The sequence below is a fragment of the Mastigoproctus giganteus genome, chromosome 12 (genome assembly GCF_048544385.1).
Source record: "Mastigoproctus giganteus isolate SK-2022 chromosome 12, ASM4854438v1, whole genome shotgun sequence".
NCBI classification, from domain to species: domain Eukaryota; kingdom Metazoa; phylum Arthropoda; class Arachnida; order Uropygi; family Thelyphonidae; genus Mastigoproctus; species Mastigoproctus giganteus.
This window is the reverse complement of record NC_143586.1, coordinates 38,590,624-38,618,555: the sequence shown is the minus strand read 5'-3', so window position 1 is coordinate 38,618,555 and position 27,932 is coordinate 38,590,624. Positions and strand designations below refer to the sequence as shown.

Here is a 27,932-nt window from a genome sequence, read left to right as displayed (position 1 = left end):
TCCTTAAGTATTCAACTTTAATATGCATCATGAGTTTTTTTTAATTGGATATCAAAACGCACTGCTTTTCATTCATCTTGGGGATATGCTGACATCACAGCAAGTAGTAAAAAGAGGAGAACTAGCTCCTGTAAATTAATAGTGTAATTTAGGAGCTCTCACCAATAATCACAGCTAAAAGTTTATATCATCAGCATAAATCAGTAATTCAATATCCAATCCTATTAATATTTCCACATCATTTAGAAAGTTGAATTGTAAAGGCCCCTGGCATTTTAATATTGGTATAAAATTCTAGAAATTCAAAGTGATAGACAATTAAACATATGAATTCTGTTCAAACTTTTGACAAGAGGTTAACAGAAGAATAATGTAAACACTGTCAGCAAGTTGCTTCCAATTTGTTTGAATGTGTGACTAATGACAAGACATTTTTGAAATTGGAGAATAAGCATGTGTTTACAGGTATGATCACAATACCAAAGAGCAGTCATATCAGTGGAAAAATCCTTCCCAATTTGTTTAAATGTGTAACTAATGAAAAGCCATTTTTGAAATTTATTATAACTGGAGACAAAACATGGATTTATGGGTATGATCTTAATATCAAACAGCAGTCATCCCAGTGTAAAGACTCCACCTCACTTCCCCTTCCCCCAACCAAAATAAGCACAGCAAGTGCACAATAAAATGAAGGCCATGAAGCTAGCAATTTTTAACTGAGGGAGTGCTGTCCAGCACAAATACAGAGTTCTACATTGAAATTCTGAGATGCCTTCATGATGCAATTCAAAGAAAAAGAAGAGAAAATGGAACTCCAAAGAATGACTGCTTCACCATGATATCACACTACCTTATTTGTCGTTACTTATAGTTTTTGGCCAAACATGAAATTTCTCATTGGCTCCATATGACATTTTTTTATTTTGTTTGTTTCACAGAATGAAATGGCACATTAAATGATGGATAAATAATAAATATAAAGGCATAGTTTTCGGCAATTTTAAAAAAAAATTCAGCTTTCTAGAAGTGCTTCCAAGAGTTGGAAAATCATTAGGCATAAGTTTTTCTAACATAATGTCCAGTTTGATTATGTTTGAAATTCATTCTCAAGTCTTAGAACAGAAAAGAAAGAAAGAAAAGATTCTGAAAATTTCACCAGCACAAATTAATATTATCACTATAATCCTAGAAGACTGACAAGGGAACTCAAATTGTTTGGAAATGGTAAATAGCAAGAATATGAATGAGATCCCTTGTGATAAGATCATCTGTGACTTTACTGGCTAATTTACAGATCCCATAAGTTGCAGTCGAAATTATTTCGAATTTATTATAAACTTAAAATAAATTATATAAAATAATAGCCTAACCTTTATAATTTTTAAGTAACCTTTACAAAAAATTCCATTAGAAATTCTTACATGTGATTTTATGAATATGACTGGAATTCTTATTAAAGGAAATAAGAAGGCAAAAAATACCAGCACAGAAACAAGATGGAATGAGAGAGACAAACTTGCCTCCAAATTCTTCTCTCACTCATCGATCTATAATTAAAATTAGCATTCTCACACTCTTTTCCTCCATAGATCTCTAAATGAAGTTAGTCTCAACATTTAAACTAGCTCATCTAATAGGCAGAATATCTAATTAACTAGGAAGTGGGGAAAGAAACACTTTTGTAAAAACAGCCTGTAATAGTAACCAGACTGCAATTATTTAATTTTATCTTAGAGATGTTAAGATAAAATTAAATGTCATTAATACTGAGAAATTCCATCTGTTTTGTTCCTAAGAGAGTTTGATATAACTAGATTTCAAATGTATCCTTTCTTTAAAAAGTATACATAATATTCTATAGATAATTAACATTATCAATGGCAAATGATGCAAGAAAGCAAGCTTATAGAGCATCAGCCCAAAAAAAAAAAAAAAAACCCACCACCTCCCATTTTATGTATTAATTCCCTCCAATAATTCATCTAGTTCTTCCTTGAAACTATCAACTTCCACAACAGATTGAAGCTTGTTCCAACAATCAAGCATCCACTACCAAAGACAAACTTCTGCACATCTATTCTGCAACTGTCTGTCCTCAATTTCAATTTGTGCTCATATGTGTGTGGTCTGAGCAAGAGGAAGAATCGCATCAGCACTGAGCTTGCTCAAATATATTCAAAGTTTTAAACAATCAGATCATCTTGCAGGTACCTGATCTCCAGATGCTGTAATTTGCAGAACTGTAGCCTTTCTTGGTAAGAGCACCCCTTTGTTCCGCTCACCAATCTCATTGCTCTTCTCTATACTCATTCCAGCAGCTCTATCTCCTTCCTAAAATGAAGCCTCCAGAAATTTATGTAGTACTCAAGGTGTGACCTGACCATTGCCTTATACAATGGGATAATCACCTTCTTATCCCTCCTAGCAAAACTCCTGTATATCATTGACAAAACCCCATGAGATGTCCTAGCAGCCTATCTGCATTGTTCAGAGAACTTCATATCTGACCACAATTAACCCCAGGTATTTTTGATTTTCCACTAGCCTGAGTGTAGTACCACACAGTTGGTACATAATTCTAGGGTTACTGCTACCCATATGCAGTACTTTGCATTTATCAATGTTAAACTTCAATTGCCATTTCTCAGCCCATTTGCTTAACTTTTATAGATCCTGTTGCAGTAGCATCAGGGTGAGTTTGCAGGGTGATTAATGTTATTACTGTCATTAATCACCCTGCAAACTAGGACAATAAGTCTGATTTGCCTTAACAAGATTTCCCCTTTCCTCTCAGTTATTACAAAATCATTTAGCTCCCTGTTAGAGCTTGATAAACTTCTGTCATCCCCTTCCCCTAAAGAATTTCTCATGGGTGAATGTAAATGCAAAATACTGATTGTCAGCAACCTGAGCAGGATCATTAACAGCCAAACCATCGATATCAAGTGGGCCAATTTGATCCATCCCCTTCCTTCTAGTTTACATAAGTAAAGAAGTTGCTGCTGTTTTTCTTTACATACTTTGACAAAGATTTTTTGTAATCTGCCTTCACTTGCCTGACCTTCTTGGTGACTTGATTACAGACTAGTTTATATCTACCATAGGCTTCTGTGTCACCTGATAATTTATATGCATCTGTGCACTTTTTTTCTCTGCCACGAGTTTCATCAGTTTACCTGACATCCATTTAGGCCTATGCCTTAAAGAGTATTTCTTAGCTGGTGTGAAAAGCCTAGTAGCTTCTATGATTAATTCCTTGAACGCTTTCTATTTAGAATTTGCTGATGGTAAGACCATCGATTAGTTCCACTATATATAATTTAAAAACTGTCTGTAATAAATCTTATGTAATACTTTCATTTTTTTTAAACCCCACTTCTTTAACCAATCAACTTACAAATCTGAGATGATCTCAACTTTATGAACTGGACTTAAAATATTGAACTGTTTGTAAACAAACTTTTTATATTTTGATAACATCATGTAAAGTGTATATTATTGCGCTTTATAATATCTAATTGTTTATAATAGATAATAATAAGTTTATTAGTAACTGCCCAGCCTCATGGCAACATACAGGCATCTGTTTTAATTGAAATGTTCTGTGTGTGTGTGTGTGTGTGTGTGATTTCTTTATTGATTAAATTATTCAATAATTCATCAATCAAATTATAATCCTGTTAACCCAAATCTTTTCATATTTAGTTTCATCTCAAGTCTATTTAATATGCAATTTTTTAAACCAATATTTAAACATTATTTTTAACCCGCACTTTGTCTTATAACTGCTTTTTATGATTGCATTCCAGAAATACTACTCTTTATTTAAAAAATTTCCTTTTCAAGAATGGAAAACTTTCTTACTCTGAATGGAAAGAACTGGTCTATATCATGACCTAGTCCAAGGCACCTTTGTCGGTTCTTACCCCACATATAAAGTTCTCCAATATCTGAAAAACACAAAATGCATAAATGCCACTGTAAGAGTTTTTTTCCCTTAAAGAAATGATTATGAATCTATAATTTTTGGAGAATGCTAACTGTGTAAAGGAAAAAAAATTAATTAATTAAATAAGTGGAAGATGCTAAGGCCATGTGTAGTTTAATAATTTTATCATCTGCACTAAAGAAACATACCCTTAGCATACAGCTCTAAAATTTAAGATTCAACTAAATGTCTAGATTATGTGCCAAGTCCTATTTTCAGGGTGAGATGTGGAGTACATTCTTTTAATAGCATATAAGAATGTTGAAGCACTTAATTTACAGTTTTCCAACAAAAGTGTGCTATGCCATTGTTGTATCAGAAAATTAAATAATTTTTTTTAGAAAATTTAAATTAGATAGCTTACAGTTTTTTTAAGTAAACTGCAAAAAAATTAAGAATATTCTAACAAAAGATAAAAACAACAAAAAGAAAAGGGTAAATTTTTCTATGAAAAATCTGCTCTTCTTTCTGATTCATTAATAACTTCAAACAATGTCAAACTGTAAACTTAACATTTTTTAATACCGAATAACTGAATACTGAATACACTAAATAACTTTCATTGTCTCCTGATAATTAACACCAGACAACTGTGAAATAATTATTCTCCACTACCTGTTACCCATGTGTTAGGTTAAGTATTTAGTTCAACTGTTATGTACAATTCAATTCAGAAACAAGTTAATAATTGTATGCGGTGCATTTCAGGCACATCAGCAAATAGAAATAATTCATGATTTAAAAAAAAAAAAAAAACAATCCAACACCATTTCATTTCTGTGCATCCACCACATTGTTAGGCACAACTATAGCTAAGCACACTTCCATTAATATTCACAGTATTCTAGAGCTCATTTCGGTTTTACTTGATGCCAGACACTTTTGGTTTCAAGACCATATATATGAAGAAATATTCAGACTCCCCATGGGATTAGGAATCTCAGCACCCGCCGGAAATTTATTTAGCTACTATTGAACACCAAGTACTCCTCCAACCTTTTCCTATGGGTATCAAGCTTTATATGCGTTACGCTGATGATGTGTTATTAATAGGAGACAAGTCCACTATTGATAGACTTTATTAAATTTAATGCAATACATGAAAGACTTAAATATACCCTTGAAGTAGAATCTGACAACAAGATTAATTTTCTCAATCTTACAATATACAAGACAGGCACTAAAATTTATAGAAAAGATACACAGGGAAGTATTTACACTTTCAATCACATCACCCACTTAGTTCAAAAATGTTCATTCTTTATAACCTATTTATAATTTATAATGCTATTAAATACACTTCTTTATATGCTACAGAATTACAGATCTAGCCACAGAATTACAGTATCTCACGCCTGGCAACCCAAAGGTCACGGGTTTGATTCCCGCCTCGGGCTTGGATCAAAGTACTGCAAAAACCTTGGGAGGTGCATTATGGCCACAGAAACCTATGTACCAAAAAAAAAAAAAAAAAAAACAGTATCTCACAAAAAAGTTCATAGCTAGAAAATACCCTTTACAATTAATTTGACACACAATCTCCAATGCAGAAAACAGGATCAATAACCAGCGTAATCATAATACCAACCAGAACAACAAAACACACGCATTGTCCTCCCCTATCACAGTCAACTCGCCAGACAACTTCGTCAAGTGTTCGTCAACACAGATATAGCATTAATATTTTCTTCATACAACAAACTGGGGACTACATTTAACTCATACAAAGAAACACATGAATATTCAATAAATGATATCAACCACATCGTCTACTTGATTAAATGCCAATCTGATTGTAACGTGCGCTATAATGGGAGTACCCCCCACTAAATTCGGCACAACTAAAACTTTTAACACACGTGCACATTATCACCACAATAGTTTTAAGACTAATCAAGCCAACATGGAACTCACACAGCATGTACATTCCCATAATCACAACCTTCTAATTGATTCAACCATTACAATTATAAAATTAAAATCAAGTTATAAAATTTTCCAACAGGAAGCACTTGTTATAGAATGGTGTCGCTGTAACACCACATGAGACATTTTAAACACGAAACTTCCAACAAACCTTTCTTCCATTTGGAACCTTACACGTGTGAAGTTCTCACATGTCCTGAAATGCATCATGGGAACTTAGGATCTCTTTAAGTAATTTTCCAACAGGAAGCACTTGTTATAGAATGGTGTCGCCGTAACACCACATGAGACATTTTAAACACGAAACTTTCAACAAACCTTTCTCCCATTTGGAACCTTACACATGTGAAGTTCCCACATGACCTGAAATGCATCATGGAAACTTAGAATCTCTTTAAGTGCACAATCTCTTTTTTTCCTTCATTATTGCCAACCGAAGACGTTATCACGAAAATCATCCGTTATGACTATTGGCTTTATTTATTAGTTCTTCACAGTTTCAACAAATTTTATATAGTACAACCAAGGGATGGAGCAGTGCACGTCTTCCTCCTTTGGGCAAACTTTTAATTTTTAATTTACAGTTTCGATAGTCTCTACTCTATTTATATTTCAACAATTTTATATTTTATGCAACTTAATTGAATTTCCACAACTTTCACCTTAAACACCATAAACTAAGTGGGTTATTTGAGGTGAGTACCGTCAGTTAAGCTTTGCTATTAATTTTATCAGATGGAGCACTTAAGTTGAAATTCAAAAATACACTGTTGGCAGACTTCTGGGTTCAAATTCAAAAGGAATATCCTGAATTATCAAGCACTGCATTAAAAATGGTGATTCCATATTCACCTTCGCATTTGTGCGAAACCGGATTTTTAGCTTTAATAGCAATGAAAAATAAGTATAGGAACGGACTTGATATAACGTCGGACATTCGAGTGAAGCTAACAAAAAATGTAGACCCAAATATAAATGAACTTTGTAAAAGAAAGCAGGCAATAATCATTACATTAAAAATTTTAAAGCCCTTTTTTTCTTCTATTTTTTCAATAAAAAATATGACAACATATAAATTTTTCTTTCTTTTAAAATTTCCTTTACTATTCGTACATTATTACCACTGATTCATTACTTATCAGAGCTGATAATAAAAGAAAAAAACTATAAATTTGTCGGGAAAATTCATAGATGTAAATTCATAGCAGTCCGTGAATGATAAAAGGTTGAGAAGCACTATACTAGAGTATCAGTGAGAAAACAATTCATGAGAAATATATATATATACAAGTGAAAATGGTAAAAGCACTTAAATTTGGAATAAAAATCTGTGTTACATTATGTTAATCCCTGTACCAATAGATTAAAGCAGCCATATTAGAAATGTTAACCATACTCATTTAATGGCAATGTTATTATAATGTGAAATAATTGAGTATTTTCAAAACTGCCAGGATATTCTCCTTGCAAAATTAAGATTACAAAACAGCATGTCTCAAAAGTTTGCAACAGATTATTTTCTTACTGCTTTTTACTTCATGCATAATACAGTCTGCTACAGGCTATTTTTTTTTTTAATATACTGTAAGTCAAATCACTTAACTGCTGCTTTGCTTTAAATTCCTTCCTGATGATAACCTGTTTCTTGCCCATATTGACTGAATAGCCACTTCATTATACATGTATCAGAGTATGCGATATATGTATAATGTACATATATCACAGTACAGCAGACTCTCGATTTACCGGGATTGGATTAACCAGAACACTTCAAGACTCCAAATAAAAAATTTAAAAAATCAACCAGAAATCATAAAATTCAAGTAATAACTAGAATAGATATAAACAGATGTTTTGCAAGTCGTAAATAAGCGACAAGAAGTGGCATTATAAATCATCATAGGAGATTAGTGTGCCTATTATCTTTCAACTCCCGCTGTCTTCACACCTGCCGCTCAAAAAAAAAAAGGAAAAAAAAAAAGAGAGACCAAATGTTTAGTTTGACCAAATTTAGTTTGTTTTAGTGCATCGTGTCGATTGTTGTGTTCCGTCGCACTGCAAAAGGCCAAATTTTGTTTCGTTATTTATGTCAGAGATGTTGGAATTTTTTTTTTTATAGTAACTATTTTTTTCTTTTTTTTTTTTTTTTGTTTAGAAATTGCAAAAATGATGAGCAAACGCAAGAGTTGTTCTTTCAATTAAACAAAAACTTCAAATTATTCAAAAGTTTGAAAACGGTGCATCCGTTAATTAAATGTCTAAAGAACCATTATAATGTTGGTGACCAAACCATATGCAACATTGTAAAAAGTAAAGGGAAGCTATTAGATTTAAAATCGATATCATAAAAAACAAATGCGTGTCCAATATGCACTACTCGCGTATTGGACACGTAAGTACCGCATGGTAAGTTTTTTATCTATCGCTATACTTTTTATGTAGGTTGCTGAACATTTTTCGATACAGCAAGTCCCCGACTTATGTAGCTTCGAACTCACGTTATGTTATTTATATTATTTTTTTTATATACGACTGAAGATAGATTTCAGTGAAGGAGAACTCATTTCACCATAATAACGTAAAAAGTGCTATAAAAAAATAATAACGTAAAAAGTGCACAATAGCTTTCGGTATTATCGTAAATGCAATAAGATCAAGTTTACTACCCGTTTATAATTGCTTGAACTAACAGAAAAGCCCAATAAACCAGAAACTGCAAATTTTCTTTATTGTTTTATGGGATAAAAATGGGGGGGGGGGGATAATAGTGAGTTTTTGCCTTAACCCTGTGAAGTTCTTTTCAGAAAATTTAATTTTTACTGTTATCATGGTGCCGACTAAGAGAATAAGTGACAGCGGTACTAGTCAATCTATCAAGAAAAGGAAAGCGATCGAGTTGGATCAGAAAATTAAAATAATAAGGATGCATGAAAGTGGCTAAACATCAACAAGTATCGTGCGGAATTCAGATTTGTCAGTGGCAACGGTGAACACAATAAAGGAGAAAGACAGATACGAGAAGTGGTGAAGCGATCGGCACCAATGAAGTCAACTATAATAACCAGGGCTATGAAATACATATCACTTTTTACAGTACAATAACGCATTTTTTCTTCCTCTTAGGTTTGCTTTTCTTGTGCCACTCCGGCTACTTCACCGCTGTCCATAGATAAAGTTTTTAATTGAACTAATTAAAAATATATAACTATTTTTCACCATTCTTCCGAGGATATTATGCGGTTTTTGTAATTTTGGCATATCAGGGATATAGTAGCAATATTTTATTAGTCATTCCCGAGTTACGTAAAATTAGACTTACGTAAGAAGTCCTGGAATGTATCTCTTATGTATGTCGGGGACTTACTGTATTTTTGGATTAATCGGGAAATCGATTATCCGGGAATATTTTTTCACAATCTATCCTGGAAAATCAAGAGTCTACTGCATACGATATATTTATAATGAAATATAATAACATTAATTAAATATATATTATACTACTATGCATATCACAACACTTTCCTTCCTATTTATGAAAATATTTTCTTTTGGCCCTGAAATGAATGTAATAGTTATTTTGCTTATTTAGCATATATATATATATATATATATATGTCAAAAATTTTCTTTTATGCATAAATTCATATAAGAAACTACTACTTTTTTTAATGGGAATCTATTTATTCTGTAATTTTTTTATAATATTTAAAATATAAAAATATTTATATAATATAAAAATAATATTTTTATTATTTCATAAAATAAAACTTTCTATACAATACAAAATTATCTGAATATTTTTTTAAAGTCATTACATAAAAAAGTAGAAAATTGTATAAAAAAATTCTGTAAGTAATTATAATTGATAAAGTTTTCATTTAAATATAAGTTGAGCAATAATAACAACAAAAAAAAGGCTTACCACATTCTTTTTTTGTGTTTTTATAATGAATTTTGCAACAAATTTTTTATGGTTATGTTACTTTGTCATGATAATGTTTTTGGTGTGAACCATCACTACTTACTTGTAACAGCAGCAAAGTGACTTAGGCTACAAGTAATATGGGAAACCTTCACTGATGGATTGAATTCATTACATCCAAAGAGAGGTTCAGGTAATAATGTTGGTGTTTGAAGGTAAGAAACATTTGGCCCCTGACCAAGAATACCATAACCCCATACAAATACTTGTCCTTTTTCTAAAAAAAAAATAAAATAAAGTGCATATACATATATATATAATTTATTATTATTATTATTATTATAATAAATTTGATAAAGATGCAATGAAATTACGAAAGTCTTATCAAACAGGAATGAGCTATTAGAGTTTATGCAAAATTTATAAAATATATATAAGACTAGGTTATGGATCCGGGTACTACAGTAAACGCAGAAAGGACCAGCAACCATAATGAATAATAGACAAAAAAGGTAAATATCAGTATATTTGTGTATACGGTAGGGGAGATGAACTATCAGGTGTAATAACCATGGAAGAACAGGGAGAATCTGTAAGTAAGCAAAAAATCAATTTACCTGAAATAAAAATAAAATGCAATTAATAATTATTGTAAGCATCTAATGCTGTGGATCCTAGGAAAATGTTGTAGTAGTTAAGGTCCTAGGACCCACAGCGTTAGGTGCTTACAATAATTATTAATTGCATTTTATTTTTATTTCAGGTAAATTGATTTTTTACTTACAGGTTCTCCCTATTCTTCCATGGTTATTACACCTGATAGCTCATCTCCCCTACCTTATACACAAATATACTGATATTTACCTTTTTGTCTATATATATATATATATATATATATATATATACTATCATTGAATTATATTGAATAAAGTTAAATTATAATGAAATGAATAAATAATTAAGCATTCATTAGAGGCAGCGACATGCAATTCCTCCATATGAAGCTGAAATACATCCATTATTCTAAATTAAATAAAACATAAGCCAGTAGTATGGCAAAAACTGTAGAGCGAAAATTAACATAAAAATAACCCAAATAAACAATCGAACGAAAAGAAAGAATAGATATAAATAGTAGCCCAGAAACCCTAATATAATTTTGATCTTTAAATCCCGAGAATCCTTTTGGAACTGGTACCCCGAGAGGTACCAGTTCCAAAAGACGTGAAATATCACCCAAAGAGGATTAAAGGAACTACCAAACGATAACAAAATCAAAATAAACTAAAATAAAATAGACTGACCATCATGCCCCATATCGACAGAGGACCACGAGGCCAATAATGGTCATGGAATCGCTTTGTTAATCTTGTTAATCGCTTTGTTAATTTTGTTATCGTTTGGTAGTTCCTTTAATCCTCTTTGGGTGATATTTCACGTCTTTTGGAACTGGTACCTCTCGGGGGGGTACCGCTAAATTAATAACTAATTGGCATTATCCTAAAATTTGTATAGTTTTTGTTAATTGGATTTAAAGATCAAAATTATATTAGGGTTTCTGGGCTACTATTTATATCTATTCTTTCTTTTCGTTCGATTGTTTATTTGGGTTATTTTTATGTTAATTTTCGCTCTACAGTTTTTGCCATACTACTGGCTTATGTTTTATTTAATTTAGAATAATGGATGTATTTCAGCTTCATATGGAGGAATTGCATGTCGCTGCCTCTAATGAATGCTTAATTATTTATTCATTTCATTATAATTTAACTTTATTCAATATAATTCAATGATAGTATATATTTCGGCTTCATATGGAGGAATTGCAAGTTGCTGCCTCTAATGAATGCTTAATTATTTTAATTTTTTATTATAATTTAATTTTCGTCAACATTTAATATAATTCAATAGTAATGGGTCGATATGCTAATTTAGCAACGCCTGTGCCGCCATCTATTTCCTTTTTTTCTTTAATATAAGCTGATTCAGCTTACAGTATGTCAGTGGTGTGGCTCTGCTTTAGAGTGCTGTCTGTTCTATAGTTTATTTTCGCTGCATAAGGACCACCGCCATGCAAATCCTCTGCATTGGTTGATCTATCGGAGAATGGAAGGGTGGTTTGGTTCTTCGATATTTCCGCCTTTGCGATGTTTTGTATGACGATTGAAATGTAGCGATTCCATGACCATTATTGGCCTCGTGGTCCTCTGTCGATATGGGGCATGATGGTCAGTCTATTTTATTTTAGTTTATTTTGATTTTGTTATCGTTTGGCAGTTCCTTTAATCCTTTTTGGGTGATATTTCACGTCTTTTGGAACTGGTACCTCTCGGGGGGGTACCGCTAAATTAATAACTAATTGGCATTATCCTAAAATTTGTATAGTTTTTGTTAATTGGATTTAAAGATCGAAATTATATTAGGGTTTCTGGGCTACTATTTATATCTATTCTTTCTTTTCGTTCGATTGTTTATTTGGGTTATTTTTATGTTAATTTTCGCTCTACAGTTTTTGCCATACTACTGGCTTATGTTTTATTTAATTTAGAATAATGGATATATATATATATATATATATATATGTATATATATATATATATATATATATATACAAAGGGTACTAGGAAAGTTTTGCAATACAGCTTTGTTTATTTAATTTTTTCAAAGTAATTTCCTCTACATTCAATACACCTCTCCATCCTCCGAAACCAATCTTTAAACCAGTTCTGCCAAGTTTCACTAGGGAGTAAAGCACACTCGTTGTCCCAAGCCCGTAGAAGGTCCTCATCACTGGAAAACCGCCTCCCTTTTAGCTTCATTTTCACATGCGGGAACAGTGCAAAGTTGCAGGGAGCAAGGTCTGGACTGTAGGGAGGGTGCTCGAGAAGTTTCAGTCCTGTCGTGGTCAAATATTCAGTGCAGGCTTTGGCACGGTGAGCTGGAGCATTATCGTCATGGAGGTACCAGGTGTCCATTCTTGACTTTGGCGGCAGGTTCTTCATAGATCCAATGACTTTAGGCAGGCATTGTTCAGTATACCACTTAGCTGTGACTGTCTTCTGCGTGTCCAAAACGACACGTTCCACAATTCCACTCGATTTGAAAAATACAGCTATCATTTTCTTCTTTACAGATCAGGATTTTCTGACAATTACGGGTTTGTCGTCATCATCAAAGACCCAAACTTTGTTTAGAGCCTTGGTCGGCAGATCGTAATAGTACAGCCAAGTCTCGTCACCTGTCACGATGTTGTTCACATACCGAGATTGTCCCTTATCAAACTTTTTTAACATCTCCCAGCACCAAGTCACACGTCGTGTCATCTGCTCTTCAGTCAGTTGATGCGGCACCCAGAGAGAACAAAGTTTCTTCACGTGCAAATGATCTTGCAGAATCGAACGAATTGCTGGTGCATTTAGGCCCAAAGTATCCTCTATCTGTTGGTAGGTCACTCGCCTGTTTTCGTCAAGCATTTTCCTCACAGCAGTAATGTTTTCCTCTGTAACTGACGTTCGTGGCCTTCCCGGGCTCTCCGAATCCTCCAGAGTGAAATTTCCCCTTTGGAATTCTCTATACCACCTGAATATCGTTGTACGATGTGGACAATCATCATCTAGTGCAAGAGTCATTTCTTCTAAGCACTGGTCTATGGTTAAACCACGCACGAAATTATACCGCAAAACTGTCCTTATCTCATTTCGTGACCACGATGCCATCGCAAGCACTTTACACTCTCACTACTAATGAATAACTGAGCCCATCGACTTGGCGCTGCGGCTACTATGCATGTATGAACATGTCTCAACATGCAGCAACAAGCAGCTTCCTGTGATTCATTGTTGCGTCATATTGCAAAACTTTTCTAGTACCCCTTGTATATATATATATATATATATATATGTGTGTGCATGTGCACATGCAAACACACACATACACACACTGCATAAAGTCAAACAGTTCAAAACTACTGTCTTAAATGAAGAAAGAAAAAATGCACTGGCATAATTTTGTTTTAACTGAAATGAAACTGATGAAAATTAAAGATGAAAACTCAAATTAGCATCTTCATATTATGCAAATACATTTCATACTATAGAGAGAGAAAGCATCTTATTTATATGCATAACATTTACTAACTCCCATAATGAAGTGCAAAAAGGATGGGTGGAATAGGACCAGGTATGTCTGCCAGGAGTAAAAGTAGATTGACATCACTGAAAAGTGATATTGTTGTACAAATGGGCATTAATGATATTAACAGTATATATCTAAGGATTACTTAATAAGTAATCCTTAGATATACAACAGGGCAATGTTGTGAAAAAGTCACGAATTCAGATTAAATTTGAAAGTATCTACATTCCTACCAAGACAGGATAGGAGGGAGTACATGCTGAGAGCCTTGTCGATCAATTTGGCTCTGAAGAGACTGTGCAAGGATTAAGGGGTAAAATTTTTCTCAGGGTGGTCTGTATTTGTTAACAGGACAGACTGTTTTTACAGGAATGGGATACGCTTAAATAGAAGGGGTAAAAGAATATTTTTTAGCCAGGTGGGAAGGAGCAGCAGTGCGTAGCACACGCTTCTCGATTAGACCGGGGTTCGAGCCCGTCACCACCAAATACGGAGGATGCGGAAAGGTCTGGGAATGACCACCACATATCCCGGAGCAATATGGCCTTAGTTGCTAATGCTCCTAAAAACCAAAAAATAACAATAACAAAAGAATATTTTCTGATGCTATCGAGGCAGTGTTAGGTGGGTCAGAAAACTGATAGCTGATCGGAATATACAGACTAAGAGATTAAATAGAGCCACAGGCAGAGGAGGAAGTGATTCTTGCACTGTTCTTAATTAGGGTAATTAAGAGTAAGAATGGATGCATGTATACTTGCATGTACACTAATGTTAGGAGAATAGTAAATAAATTTTATGAATTTGAAGTACTGGCTAAGTCATTAAATGCATATGTAGAGACAGTAGAGACATGGTGACACTCAGACATAAGTTATTTGTTATTTGTTTTTTTTTTTAGGAGAATTAGTAACTAAGGCCATATTGCTCCAGGGATATGCGGTAGTCATTCCTTGACCTTTCCGCATCCTCCGTATTTGGTGGTCACGGGCTAGAACCCAGGTCTAATCACGAAGCGTGTGCTACTACGCACTGCTACTCCTGCCCACCTGGCTACGGAGGCGCCTCAGACATAAGTGATGCTGAATTTGAATATAGGGAGTACAATGCATACAGTACGGACAGAAAGGATGGAGGGGTTATGTTATTAGTTAAGAAACATATTAAATCCAAGGCAGTGCATCCAGTCAACATGAGTAACCAGTGCAATACTGAGTCAGTTTGGAGTGACATAAGCCGGGGAAAACAAAAATGAGAGTAGGAGTGTGTTATAGACCTAATGACTGTGATAAGAATAACAAACAACTATACAGAAAAACAGAGTGGGCCAGTAAATCAGAATGTCTTATAATGGAGGATTTACCATAGGGTTCTGTATCACCTGATAATTTATATGCATCCCATGCATTTTTCTAATTTACTAATGCGGAATTTAATTAAATGCTCCTATGCTTATCTTTGATCATATTCTGATTTCTACACAAGGTAATACATCTCTATGGGGATTACCCTGACTTCTAATCTCTCTAGGCATAAGCACAATACAAATATTGCTTTCTCTGCTTCTAAATAACTGGGTTTACTCTTTCTCAGCATTACTTTTCTTCCAAACAGTTGCTCACTCTGTACAAATTGCAAATCCACCCTACCATCAAGCCACATCTGAGGCAGTGCCTCCAAAACCTCTCTCAGGTTTCTAGATTAAATTCAAAAGAGGGCAGTTAGGGTAGTTAATGACGCATCTCTAACAGAGTCGTTCCACTCTGTCTCACAGACATTGTTTTTGCTGCATGCTTTTTCTAGATACTTGCATGGTCACTGTTCTTCTGAGTTGGCTGCTATAATTCCCTCTGTCTTTTCCAAAGCAGTCTCAACATTTGTCATAACTGGTCAACATGCTTTTACTGTACAACTTCAAACTCACAGAACCAACTTTTCTTCTTCCTCATTTATTCATTCAACTTCCGTTTTCTGGAACAACCTTCCTTCATATGTATTTCCTGAAAATCACAATCTACAAAAGTTCAAGTCTAATGTCAACAAGTATCTTCTTTCATTTTCTCGACCGTCAGCTCAAGCAAAGTACTAAGTACTATTAGATTCTAATAGTGCTGCTTGTGTTTGGGGTTTTAATTGAAAAAAAAAAAAAAAAATCCTTATATACTAATGTGAAATATAACTAAACACATAACTACTTGTCAAGGGTAAAGGGAAAGGCTTTTGCTTTTGTAAGGGACTACAGAGGTCTCAGACAGTTTATAAATTGTGTGCAGTGGGACCAACTGATGATGTTAACAACAGCAAATTCTAAATGAGAAGTATTCAGGAAAGCAATGAAAGAAGCTACTAGGCTTTTCATACCAATAAAGAAATACTGTTCAAGCCTTAGACTTAATGGACGTCAGATGAACTACTGAGACAGGTGGCACAGAATAAAAGTGCATGGGATGCATATAAATTGTCAGGTGATAGAGAAGCCTATAGTAGATATAAATTAGTTTGTAATCACGTTGAAAAGGAGGTTAGGCAAGCTAAGGCAGATTATAAGAAGTCTCTGGCAAAGAATGCAGAGAAAAACAACAAAGACTTCTATACTTATAATGGAATCTGGTTAAAGAAGTAATGCAGGACCATTTGAATAGGCACACAATTATACTTCAATCACAGCATGGCTATGTCATGGTGCAGTTTTCTCTACCCAATCTGACAGATAACTATAATACAATGACCATGGAACTGGATGCAAAAAATAATTTTGACATCATATACTATTTCAGGAAGGTTCTTGATAGTTTTGTAAATAAAAGTTTGTTATATAAATTGGAGCAATTTGGCATTATGCTCATGTTTATCCATGTATTAACTTTGTCTTCTTCCACATGATGGTTAAGTGGAAGAAGACAAAGAGTGTTTATCAATGGACACTGCTCTTCATGGACTAATATTATTAGTGGAGTTCCCCAGGGTACACTGCTGAGTCCATTATTGTTTTCAATATTTATCAATGATATTGATGAAGGTATATCTGGCTTAATTTCTAAGTTCGCAGATGACACAAAGGTTGGCAGGGTGGTTAATAACAATCATCAGGGGTAAGCTACTGCAACAAGATCTAAGAAAATTGGATCAATGTTGAAGTTAGTTTAACACTGAAAAATGCTAGGTACTGCAAATAGTAGCAGTAACCCCAGAGTAACTTACCAAATGTGTGGTATTACACAGAGGGTAGTGGAGAATGAAAAAGATCAGGGGGTAATTGTGCAGTCAGACATGAAATTTTCTGAGAAGTGCACACAAATTGCCAGGTGAGCTCATGGAGTTTTGTCAATGATATACAGAAATATTGCTAGCAGGGATAACGAGGTGATTATCCCTTTGTATGAGGTATGGTAAGGTTGCATCTTGAGTACAGTACACAGATCTGGATGAGTCAATTTAGGAAAGATCTGCTGGAATAGGTGCAAGAAAGGGCACCAGATTGGTAAAGGGAACAAAAAAGTGCTCTAAAAAGGCTTCAGTTCTGCAAATTGCAGAGTCTCAAGACCAGGCACCTGCAGGGAAATCTGATTGAGGTGTTTAAAGCATTGAACGGATTGAGTAAGATGAATATTAATGGTATTCTTCCACTTGCTGACACTATATACGAGGGGGATGATTGCAGGATGGATGTGCAAAAGTTTGCCATCAGCCAGCAGGTGGTTGATTGTTGGAAGAGGCTTCCATCTTTAGTGGAAATAGATGGACTGAATAAATTCATGGGAGAACTAGACAAATTCTTGGAGGATATGGATGGGTGGACTATGTTTTTTTTGGCTGATGCTATATAAGCTTACTTTCTTACATTATTTGCCATTACTACTATTATTTTAACTTACAAGATATTGAATGGAGCTTTTGGGTTGGTCACTCACACATTGGCAAGGTGTTTATGGATTTATTGGATGACTGTTTTCTAGAGCAGCATCTTAGAGAGATAACAAGAGGAATAATGCTTTTTATCTGATTATCAGTAGTGATTCTTCATGCATTAAGAGTCTTCAGGAAAAAGATCCTCTGAGTTGCAATGATCACACTGCATTAATGTGGGTTTTATTTAAGACATAACTACTGTTAAGGGTAAAGAGAAGGATCTTTGTTTTCATAAGGCAAGACGTGGCAAATAAGAAAAATATGTGAGATTTATATATAAATTATCAGGTAATACAGAATACTATGGTAGTTATAAATCAGTCTGTAATCAAGTCACAAATGAGGTTAGGCAGGATAAGGGCAGATTATGAGAAATCTCTGGCAAAGAATGTCAAGAAAAGCATTAAAGGCTTCTTTACTTATAATAACAATAGAAGGAAGGGGTTGAATTACATTGGTCCACTTGATGTCAATAGTTTAACTATTAGAGTTTGTTCAGGTTGTTGACAAACTAAATTTTGCATCTACATTCACACGAGAAATTCTTTAGAGAGGGGATGCCAGAAGGTCATCAAAATCTAAGAAGGAGCTAAACAGTGGTGTAGCTACCATGTAGCTACACCACTGTAGCAGGCAAGGCAATTGCCTCTGGGCCCAGGTCCTTTAGTGGCCCGGCATATTTGGCTGTCTCCTGTTTTTGCAATTTTCATTAATTAAGTAGGGACCCGAACGTGTTCTTTGCCTCTGAGCCCGAAAAAGGGTAGCTACACTACTGGAGCTAAATAATTATGTGATAAGTGAGAGGAAAGTGTAAGAGAAATTGTTGAAGTTAAACATAAAAAAGGTACCTGGAGGGGATGGAATCTATCTGGTTATATTAAAGGAGTCAGCAAAGGAAGTAAGCAAACCCTTAGCCATTATTATGAGAGCATTCTCTGATTCATGGGAGGTCCCTGTGGACAGGAGATGTGTGAATGTATTCAGAAAGGGAGATCAAAGGAGTAATTACAGACCTATTAGTTGAACTGCTGTTGCAGGAAAAGTAATGGAGTCACTGGTAAAAATAGTAATGCGGGATCATTTAGAGAAGGCCACAATTATACCTCAGACACACCATGACCAATTGGATTGGTTACTATGACATGGTAACAAAGGAACTGGATGCAAATAATAATTTTGATGTTATATGCTTGGATTTCAGAAAAGCTTCTGATAACATTGCACATAAAAGATTGCTGTACAAATTGAAGCAGTGTGGCATTAACAGCAAGTTGCTCCTATGGCTAAAGGGATGGTTGAATGGGGGAAGACAGAGTGGTAATCAATGGACTAATGTTATTATGAGGTTTGGTGTTGGGCCCATTGTTGTTTTCTATATTTATCAATCATATTGATGAAGGCATCATCAATATCATCGATAAATAAAACTGCAACAGTATCTAGAAAAGTTAGGCAGACGTGTTGAGAAATGGCAATTGAACTTTAAAATTGATACATGCAAAGTACTGCATATGGGTGGCAGTAACCCCAGAGTAATGTATCAATGTGTGGTATTATAACACTCAGGCTAGTGGAAAATCAAAAACACCTGGGGTAGTTGTGCAGTCAGATATGAAGTTCTCTGAACAATGCAGATAGGCTGCCAGGATAGCTCATGGGGTTTAGTCAATGATATACAGGAACTTTGCTATCAGGAATAAGGAGGTGATTATCCCATTGCGTAAGGCAATGGTCAAGCCACATCTTGAGTACTGCATACAGGTCCGGAGGCTTCATTTTAGGAAGGATGTGGGGCTGCTGGAATGAGTACAGAGAAGGGCAAAGAGATTGGTGAGTGGAACAAAGGGGTGCTCTCACCAATAAAGGCTTCAGTTCTGCAAATTGTCTGGAGACTACACACCTGTGAGGTGATCTGATTGAGGTGTTTGAGGATTTCAATGGATTGAGCAAGCTCAATGCTCATGGGATTCTTCATTTTACTCAGACCACACATATTAGGGGCACAAATTCAAACTGAGGAAGGATGGTTGCAGAATAGATGTGCAGAAGTTTGCCTTTAGCCAATTGGTAGTTGATTGTTGGACCAAACTTCCATCTGTTGTTGTTGTTGTAGTTGTGGAAATTGATAGCTTAAATAAATTCAACAGAACTAGAAAAACTATTAGAAAGAATGAATAAATGAAATCAGAGGTGTCAGGTTGTTTTTTTTTTTTTTTTTGCTGATGCTGTATAGGCTTGCTTCTTCTTTGCATCATTTGTCACTGCTAATATTTTTAATATTTTCTGCAGAAAAGATTGGCAGTAACATAAGAGACAGAAAAACAACAAAGTTAAGAATATAATAAAAAAAAATCAAGAAAAACAAGATGGGATAGTCAAATGTCCATAATGCAAGAATATGATGGATTAGAACAGCATTTCCCAACTTTTTTTAGTCATGGGAACACTTTTCATTTCACAATATATTTATGGAACACTTAGGAAACACAAGTTTAGCGGGACCCAAAGAACTGTTTGCTAATATTTTATTACGACAAACTGTGCATCAGGAGCATCTTCATTTCCAACACATTTGAAATTCAAATAACTGCATCATACTTTCGTTTTGGTCTTTTATTAGTTGGTTCCTGTTTTTTCACTTCGGATTTTTGGGAAACAAAAGAGGTGCGACTGTTCACCTCACTTTGAAATGTGACAATATTGTGTTCGTTTTCATCGACCACTGTTGCACTACTAGAAGTACTTGCTTCTCGTTTTAAAGATCTTTTTTTAACCACAAATCCATGGTAATTTATTTTAATAATAGTATTTCAAAATACTGATAATTATCAAAAAAGATTTATACAAGGAAGTGAGTTTAGTTATGATATCGGCTCACTTACCCCTCTCCTTCAACCCCTACTCCAGGCTAAATTGCATACAAATGGCATATTAGACCACTACATTGCTACTTTTTCGTAGATGTCATTACCTCTACGCATACTTCTTTATGCAAAGGGCCACCAAAATAAAGTGTTCCGCGGTCTATTTGATTATTAGTCTAGGCCAGTATATTAATAATCGAAAAAAAAAAAAAAATGTTAAAAATTATAATGATACAAAAGTGGTGTAAACTACAAATATGCAAAAGTTATTTTATTTCTTTAATTATTAATTATAATTTTTCATGGAACACTAGTTCACATCTTACTGAACACTAGTGTTCCGTGGAACACAGTTTGAGAAAAGCTGGATTAGAAGATGTCTAGATTGAACATCAAGTAGAGGGTATAAGACCAGAGAAACCCATGGAAAAGGTGGTGATATAAAATAAAGAAGTGGCTGAAACTAAATGGAAAGAAGCCAAAAAATGAATCAATAGAGAAATTAAAATTAGAAAACTCAGTATATTGTGAATATTAACAACCTACCATTAACAACTGAACACATAGATCCACCTGCTGCTGCTGCAATAATTCTTTCAATATTCTTCAATTTAATATGGGCGGAGATACATAGCTGAAAAATAATAATAATAAAGTATAATAAAAGTAATTAAATTAAAAATATATCTTTTTAGTTGCATTTGAAATTTTCAAGTTAACTAATATAGCATTATAAATAATATAAAATTAAAGTATTGGGTGAGAGGAACAAGAAGCATACTACAAATTCTATTTTACCTAAGAGAAAAATATCATATAATTAACTTTAACTCATTTAATCAGCAGTAATTGTAACTTAAAAGATTCAATGATGATTTTTAAATGCCAGTGTCGTCAGATTAGATCTGGTGTTTCTTCATGACATCACATCACAGACATAGCCAAGTGGTCAGGAATGCAAGTGCAGTAGCACATTCTCTGAGTGGACCAGGGTTCGAGCCTATGACTGCTAAATACGATTAACATTTGTATTGATGATTTATTGTAAACTCTACTGACCTATTGGTTGTGCCGGAATATATTTGAATACTTATATGTGCAACCATTTATGAATATTTCTCATAATATGGAATTCTTTTCCATCCCAATAATTCCATAAGCACCAAGAAATAAAATATCAAGCTCAAAATGGTTATAGTTTTTAAAATTTTTCAAAGTACTCATATTCACATTCCAACTTTCAGAAGTTTAGAACAGCTAATAGCAGAAATGCTTACTTATTCCCCTCCCCCTGCTCAACAACATTATGGACACTGCAAAAATAATATTTCATATGCAACAATGGCATTAAATTTTAACTTTTATAACAAAGGTTTTATAACACTTTTTTACTGGTTAATAATGCTATAAGAACCAAATTATTTATTCCTCTTTTACATTATCAAGAGTAATAATAATACAAAAGTTATATCAATGGAAATAGAACCTGAGCGATCGGTATGTAGACTGAATTTACTATACAGCTGTACTAGGTAAGTGCACACATCATCATCAACTATTATAGAAAGATTATTATCTTTCTATTATTATCATCAACTTTCGATTATTATCATCAACTATTATAGAAAGATTTTTTTTTTTTTTTTGGCTGATGCTGCATAAGCTCATACACTTGCTTTCTTGCATCACATGCCACTACTATTACTACTACTACTATTATACATTTCCAAGGAATGGCAAAGCAGAATTTACACTATGGCAATTAAAGAATATAGCTCAGTAGAGAAACCTTTTTCGAGCATCACATTTTAGTTGTAAGTTAATAAGTAATTAAATAAAACAGGGTGGTAAAAATGTTTCACTGTATTATATATTTCTGTCTTGATGTCTTGGAGAAACTCTGCTGATATTATTATTTATTCAGTTTATTGATTTTTACAATCATCCCTTGTACAGCATGCAAGCTAGAGGGGTGCAAGGAGAATAATTACATAGTTTATTTGTATAGTAATATATATACAATTTACAGTACTGATTTACAATCATATTTACAATTGTCATTTGATATATAGATAAATGTAATGAAGTTAAAATATAAACAGAATTGGACAATTGACACTCTATAAAAGAGTTTTCAGAAATCTGGTAAGTCGAAGATGGATTAGCATTAGCAGGTCATATGATGCAAGAAAGCAAGCTTATATAGCATCAGCCAAAAAAAAAAAAAAAAAAAAACACCCATCCATTTCACTCCAAATATTTGTCTAGTTCTGGTTGTGTGAATTTCTTTCTTTTTTTTTTTTTTTGGCTGATGCTACGTAAGCTCACACGCTTGCTTTTTTGCATCACGTGCCACAATTACTATTACTATACAGCAGTGGTTTAACCTTTTTTTAATAACGGCACTCCTAAGTAACTGATTTTATTTTGTGGCACCCCTTCTCAATTTTGTGCCTGTTGGATCTAATTCTCTCTCTCTGTATATATCCGTATATATATATAATATTAAAATATATGTTATATGAGGCGCCTCCGTAGCCAGGTGGGAAGGAGCAGTAGTTCGTAGCACACGCTTCTTGATTAGACCGGGGTTCGAGCCCGTCACCACCAAATACGGAGGATGCAGAAAGGTCAGGGAATGACCACCGCATATTCCTGGAGCAATATGGCCTTAGTTGCTAATGCTCCTAAAAACCATATAACAAGAATATGTTATATGATATTTATTACAATAATATAATTATAAAAATTACATTTCATAATACAAATTATATATATACAGTATATAATTTTATTCTTTATATAGAGGTATTAAGTAAACATCAATTATAGATCACCACAAAATTAAAAAGATACTGTACACCTTTTTATAATGAAATAAACATATAAATTTTAAAAATAATACGTTTTAAGTAACTTAAACCCAAATTACGTGATACCCCCGGAATGTTGTTGTGGCACCCCGGTTGAAAACCACTGCTATACGGCATAAGCCAAAAAAAAAAAAAAATTCATTTTACCCATCCATTTGCTGCAAAACTTTGTCTAGTTTTTCCTTGAATTTATTAAAGCTATCAACTTCCACAGCAACAGTTGGAAGTTTGTTCCAGCAATCAACTGGAACTGATTGCTGCTAAAGATAAATTTACACACATCTATTCTACAACTGTCTTTCCAGATTGTGTGACTGGTGGTCTCGACGGCAAAAAGCCAAAATTCATACTGGAGGTAAGAACATTAATCTGTTCAGAGGTCAATCACTTGCTGCTTAAATTCAGAATGAAATTAACATTATTAGTAGGATGTGCTTTTGCTCTTGAAGAGTGAGCTTCTATGGTTAAGTTAATAAATTTTCGCTGTTGGCGGGCACGGTAAGTGCCAGACATACAATTGGCTCGACAACAAAGGTTTTACGTTCTCTGGTCTCAAATGTAAAAACTCCCATTGCTCCTCTGTTACGTAGTGGAATAGTATACCGAGTAACATGCCACGATTGTGGCAGTTGCTATATAGGGGAGAGCTCAAGATGCCTTCAGGATTGCCTCGCAGAACATGATAGATCGATTTGCCTAGGTGACACTGAACACTCCCCAATCATGTAGAACATTTCTGGTGAACTCATCATGACCTTAATCCCAGATGCGATTGTGAGGTTGATTTCATTTGATTTGATTTTGATTTTTTGTAGCGCAAAAACAGCAAGGTTATAGTGCGCCATGGAAAGATTAAAATTCAAAAAAAGATAAGACTGGTTATGTGATTGTGAGGTGATTGACCAATCTGGCACTATCGTCACAGCCTTTGGTTAGAATCGTTAAATATATCAAGCTGTCCAAAAGCCTTAAATCACTGCAAGAGTACAAGGCTACACCCTATCTTAGAATCAACAGTTTTTAAACTCGAAAAATGCCAGCAGCAATCCCATACACGTCTGTGCACCAACAATGAATGCCAATCTAGTGAATGAATGTTTGTACAATCTCGGGGTCATGTGCACACTCTCAAAGTCGGTAAGGGTTTTTTTTTTGGCTGATGCTTTTTTTGCATCATTTGCCACTATTAATACTAATACAATTATATCGGGGAAGGGGGCTCAGTGCACAATATGCCTTTTTTGGTTGAATAGCATTTTGAGTTAACACTGTGGCAGCTTTCTTAATCTGAGTGTATAATTTGTTTGAGTATTCCAACACTGAAATAAAATCTTGAGTTTTTATCGATAATGTTGGAGGATGTTACTTTAAGTGTTCATGCTGTGATGTTCTTTGAACATGATGGAGCGCCTTCATTTGGGAGGGAGGGCAGATCAGAGAATGACTGAATGAATCATACTAGTACCGTTGTATCCACAGAGAACCTTCTGCATGGCTACTACATTCACCCACAACTGAAATCCAATTTATTTTTTCTCTTGTGAGGCACACAAAACAGCTACTGTACAATATAGAGATTACAACCTATAATCACATTTTAGACAAACCACAGTTTTTACATTAAATCAATGCAGTTCTGAAGTTGTGTATTGCTCCCATGAAAAATTTATATGCACCAAGCATCTGTCTTGCAGCACACTAATGTATTATTTGCATTACTAGCGGTATCTCTGAACATCTGCAAATTGCTTCACATTCCAAAGAGGATGCTTTAAATTATACAAACGACCAACATATTTAGGTACATTATACAAAGTTGATGATTTTAACATTTTTTTATTTCAATTATTGCTCATCTTTAGAATTACTGCTACTGCATACACAAGCAGAAATGATGTGTTGAAAGTTTCAGGTTGTATAATGCAATAACAGTGCTTTAAATCCATAAATGCTAATACGACTTGAGCTGAAGAATGGAAAATATTTAAGTTAGCTTATTAAGACAGCTTATTACAAATTCCAAGATTTTGCAAGTAAATATTCAGGAAGAATTATGAATAATAAAGATAACAGGAATAACACTTCTAAAATTCTGTAAGTCACAATTACATGGATCACTAGCACCCTAAAAGATGATATGATTTGGAGGTGCCAGGTACATCAAAGCAATTAACAGCACAGGGTATTTTATTAGCTCAAATCAGTATCAATCACTACATATTTATTTAATTTATTTGTTGCCAGAAACAGAAAATAGTTCTTTAAATAACGCAACATTTTAAAAATATGTGCAGTATATACCTTATCATTACACGCCAAAAAAGAGAATGTTAGGGAACAACCGGTATAGCAAATTCCAATTAAAAGCTGCTTTACATTATGCATTAATGAAAAAAAAAATATTGTTCTGAAAAAGAACAGTAAAAGTAAAATGATACTGCAAAAGTTATATGATAATCAAGGCAATGAAAGTTTCGATTAGTTGCATGGGAATTTTCAGAAATGAGAGCAACATCTCTTTTTTAAGTTTTGTATTTGACAAGAACGTGTTCAAATTCATCCCAATGAATGATTTTGTTATTTTATTACAAAACTGAGAAGCTAAATGATTTGTAAAAGGTTTATCTAATACAAATGTATAGCAGTGTCTAAGAGGATAGATATTTTTCATATGCTGGGAAGAATAAATGGGGTCAGAGATAAGTTTATACAAATGGCTAATATCCAGTACAGCACATCAATGTTTTAAAGGCAGGATAGATAATGGGTGCATCAATCATTGTAGTACTTAGTATAACAGTACAAGCAAGATATATAGCAGATAAGTCTAAGAAAACTGAATTGGAGTTTTCAAGACTTTAATGTGACCAACAAGTAAGGAGGCCAAACTTGAACTGCATTTCCAGAAATGGGAGAATGATCATTTTGCTAATAGTAATCACAGAAACAACAACTGTAAAATCCTCAAGCATACATTAAAGTAAACTAAGTCTTTGAACAGCGAGATTAAAGGCAAAAAAGTGAGGTCCTTATGTGGCATGATGGTGAAGGATGATACCTAAGTCACTAATTTTGAAGGTTTTATTAATGAGATTAGTCCCAAAGAGAGAGAGAGAGAGAGAGAGAGAGAGAGAGAGGGAGAGAGGGAGAGAGAGAGAGAGAGAGAGAGAGAGAGAGAGAGAGAGAGAGAGAGAGAGAGAGCATAAGATGGTCATAATAAGTAAATAGAAAACATTTGTCAAAGATTTTTCTGGTGTAATTCATTGGGAAATGTCTGGGGAGGTTGACAATAAACATTTTTACATGTATGTTACAATCATATGACCGTAACTATATGTTACAGGATTTGTTAAGACTCTCACACTGGATAAGCTTGCATTGCACATTAGCATGAGGGCTGTGAGCTGTTGCTATAAAAGAACATGACTATTTGCTTTTATTGCTAATATAATTATCTGTTTAATTATGGCAATTACTAAAAATCAACAGATCAACAATATATAAAAAAAAAAAAAAACAGGTTCCAGATATTCAGAAGAAATGCTTCAGGGTGTATCATCTTTATGTAGCAATTCTGATTATTGACAAATGACCAAAAACTTGATAAAGGAAAACAGCATACTCTATTAGAGAGGAAAGTTTTTAAATGAGATTTAAAAACACGGGATAACTAGAACATTCTGCCTAATAAAGCGAAATTAGTTTTTTAATTATTCATTCATTAAAAGACATTGATTTTAACTAAAACCACAGTTTCAATCATTTAAAAATTACAATGGAATTAAATGTAATAGTTCAAAAATATTAAAAATCTAAGAACAAGAAGCAAGGATAAATTATTATTATTATTATTATTAGCCATATGATGCAAGGAAGCCTGAGACTTATGCTGCACCAACATATATCCAGCTCAGGACCCTGGGTGTGCCAAGCCCATACTCACTAGATGGGGGCCCCTGGTAGGTTGCTTATGCACAATATAGTTGTTAATTAAGGCATGAGGTTATTAATTTATAAGCAAGTTAAGCATATAAATATTATTCTATATAATAAGGATTTTTATGTTACTAAATGATAAATATGAATTGAAAAGTATCGACAAGTAGTTTTGCAACTTGCCTAGTTCATATAAACATAGTATCATCCAAGGACAAGAAAAGTAATAAAATTGCTTAAAACAATATGATGGCCAGTTTAAATTCTGCTGATATTCAAGAAAACGCCTAGAATACCTGCTTGACCCCAGGTGCTCACATCTGGTGAGTATGGGCTTGGCACACCCAGGGTCCTGAGCTGGATATCATCATTCTTCT

At 34.0% G+C, this 27,932-nt stretch overlaps 1 protein-coding gene across 3 annotated transcripts in view; it reads right to left on the bottom strand.

Annotated features, from left to right (window-relative positions):
- The window catches only part of LOC150076909 (RCC1-like G exchanging factor-like protein), a 161,805-nt gene that overhangs the window by 14,854 nt on the left and 119,019 nt on the right, over positions 1-27,932 (bottom strand). For all 3 annotated transcript variants that reach the window (XM_090386027.1, XM_090386026.1, XM_090386028.1), the window contains 3 exons: positions 21,293-21,380; positions 9,943-10,116; positions 3,868-3,953 (listed from right to left, as the gene is read on the bottom strand). In XM_090386027.1, the coding sequence (XP_090242153.1) occupies positions 3,868-3,953; positions 9,943-10,116; positions 21,293-21,380 (348 nt within the window). The remainder of the gene's footprint in view (positions 1-3,867; positions 3,954-9,942; positions 10,117-21,292; positions 21,381-27,932) is intronic.